Source organism: Chrysochloris asiatica, unplaced genomic scaffold (genome assembly GCF_000296735.1).
Source record: "Chrysochloris asiatica unplaced genomic scaffold, ChrAsi1.0 scaffold00067, whole genome shotgun sequence".
Taxonomy (NCBI): Eukaryota; Metazoa; Chordata; class Mammalia; order Afrosoricida; family Chrysochloridae; genus Chrysochloris; species Chrysochloris asiatica.
In genome coordinates this window covers 6,147,636-6,150,296 of record NW_006408585.1, presented here as the reverse complement: position 1 = coordinate 6,150,296, position 2,661 = coordinate 6,147,636, and the positions used below count along the sequence as shown (strand labels likewise).

General features: G+C 34.7%; 1 protein-coding gene across 1 annotated transcript in view; it reads left to right on the top strand.

Moving 5' to 3' along the window:
• SLC38A6 (solute carrier family 38, member 6) overlaps positions 1 to 2,661 on the top strand; it is an 88,811-nt gene that overhangs the window by 68,394 nt on the left and 17,756 nt on the right. Inside the window, exons 7-8 of the mRNA XM_006864582.1 lie at positions 826 to 908; positions 1,367 to 1,425. Of these exons, the coding sequence (XP_006864644.1) occupies positions 826 to 908; positions 1,367 to 1,425 (142 nt within the window). The remainder of the gene's footprint in view (positions 1 to 825; positions 909 to 1,366; positions 1,426 to 2,661) is intronic.

Genomic DNA, 2,661 nt, shown 5'->3' with positions numbered 1-2,661 from the left:
GTCTCTCATACTTCAGACATATTGTCAGGAGGGACCAGTCCCTGGAGAAGGATATCATGTTTGTTAAGGTGGAGGGTCAGAGAAAAAGATGCAGACCCCCAGGGAGATGGATTGGCAAAGTGGCAGAATCAATGGGCTCAAGTGTGACAACAATTGTGAGGTTGACCCAGGACCGGGCAGTGTTTCATTCTGTTGTACATAATAGGGTCGCTATGAGTCAGTACCAACTCAGTGGCTCCTAACAGCAGCAACAACATATTATTTTAAATGATTGTTTCATAGTTTTAAATTGCTCTGGTCTTAAGTGTTTAAATTGTTTCCAATTTTCATTACTTTAAATGTTTTCAATAAACAATTTTAAAAAATAAACATCTTTGTTCTTATTGCTAATTATTTTCTTATTCCCATCAATCTTTTATAAATATGGTGGCGAGTATATGAGTCAATTCCGACTCATAGAGACCCTGTTTAGGGTTTCCGTGGGCCATAAATATTTGAAGTCTCTTAATACCTGTTGCCAAATTGCTTTCTACAAAGGTAATGCACACAGTTTGTATTTCAACTAGTTTTTTGTATATCTCACCACCATTACATTTTTAAATATTTTTATCTCATTTTTAAATATTTGGTAATTTAGTAATTGAAAAATAACATCTCATGGTTTTTATACATTTCATAAATGTAAATTAATTATTAGTAGGATCTTGCAGGAACATACCTTAGCAAAATAAAGTAGGCGTTTCCTAATGGATGCTTGCAACATACACGCACAAACACTAACTCTGTAGTCTTGTGCCTAAAATCCAACTTTCCTTTTTCTAATAGGTCCTGGTATCTTGATGGACAAATACTACTTATCATTATTTGCATTACCATCGTGTTCCCTCTTGCACTTCTTCCCAAAATCGGTAAGTCTAATAAAAAGATGACATGATTTGTTGAAAAGAAAGAAAATACTAAGGGATTTTAAATTTTCAGAGTGCCACAATTTTAGCAGAAGAGTGGTACTTATAAATAATTTAAAGTTTGGCCTTATTTTAGGTTGTTCAACCCTCAGCCTTGCCTAGTTAACCTATTACTTGGTTTGCAGTAGTGTTTTGTCTGCCCCACTAAAATAAAATCTTTACAGCAGAACATTAAAGCACAGCCTTGCCTTACAGTGTACCATTAGTGGTAAGCCAGTTCCAATTCTCCTGTACAGCGCTCCATAAATGATCTGTGACAGATAGTTGGAATGTTGTTTTTCTGAACCCTAAGCCCCAGATACCAAGTACTGTAATAGAAAACATGCCCAAGATGTATAGCTTTAGCTGTGTTAGGATCACTTTCCTTATAAATTGCTTTTTATTTTACTGTTGTTTTACAGGCTTTCTTGGCTACACAAGTAGTTTATCATTTTTCTTTATGGTGTTCTTTGCTCTTGTGGTAAGTTTAAAATGCAGTACATCGCTTATCTCCTCACTAAAATTGGGCTCATTGTATAAATGTCTCTTTTCCCTCTTAACTCTGTTCTTTGTTGGGAAGGGTATCCCATTTTAGTTCCGTGGGCTATTAAAAGTACTTTTGTCTTAACAAAATTCTTTTCCTTCATTTTATTTGTTTTAAAAAAGGTTTACAACAGCCTTTCAAATTCAGCATTTTTAGAAAGAATTTAGAAACAAACCTAATTCCGTTTAAACCCTGTTGTTATTGTTGTTGTTGTTGTTAAGTGCCATCGAGTCAGTTCTGACCCATAGTGACCCTGTATAGTGTTTCCAAGGAGTGGCTGGTGAGCTTGAACCACCGACCTTGCGGTTCAAATTACTTTGCTGTCCAGCACATAAACCCACAGCGCCACACTAGGACTCCAGTTAAAACCCTAGGTGTAGTATAATTTTTTGTGTAGATTTGTGTATGAATTTATTTCTGTAAAATAGTTTGTGTTCAGGCATAAGAATCAGACTGGTTCTAATCTGTAAAACCATTGGGATGTTGTTGTTGGTCTAGTCCTCCTAATATTGAAACTTGATTCCATTAATAAAACCAGAGCTTCTGGGACCTAGCCATTGAGGTGAACTAGTAAAAACTGGAGTACCTGAAGTCTCCAAGCTAATCTAACTTACTCAGCATAGATAAGTTCTCATAAAAAGACTAATGCAAAGAAATATTTTTCTTTGTATGTAGGATATATTTTTCTCTCTTTTAACTAGCTCGTTTTTATTATAGGAGAAATATCTATCAGATGGCAAATTCAACTTTTTATGTTCACAAAACACTTTAATAAAAAGATCAGAAAGATTTTTAATTTCAAAGTTCTTTTGAATTCTTCTAAAATAGATTTTAACATCCATAAAACAGTATCATTGTATGAATTTGAAGAAAAGAAAAAAAAAAAAACTTCTTTGCATAGCAAAATTTTTGTTCTAGTCAATCTTTAAATGTCAAACCTTAAGTAGGATTAAACATTTGAAACTTGTCAAGAAGATACATATCCAAGCTGCCTTTTCATAAGCGTCATTAAATTCTCTCTTATTATTGGAAAATGAATTCATGAAAACTGCCATACGTTAGGGAGTCCAGGTGTGCTGCTGCGGGTTCATGCACTGGAATGCAATGTCGGTTTGAACTGCAAAGTTGGAGGTTCAAGTTTACCAGCTGCTCCTTGGAAACCCTATATAGGGT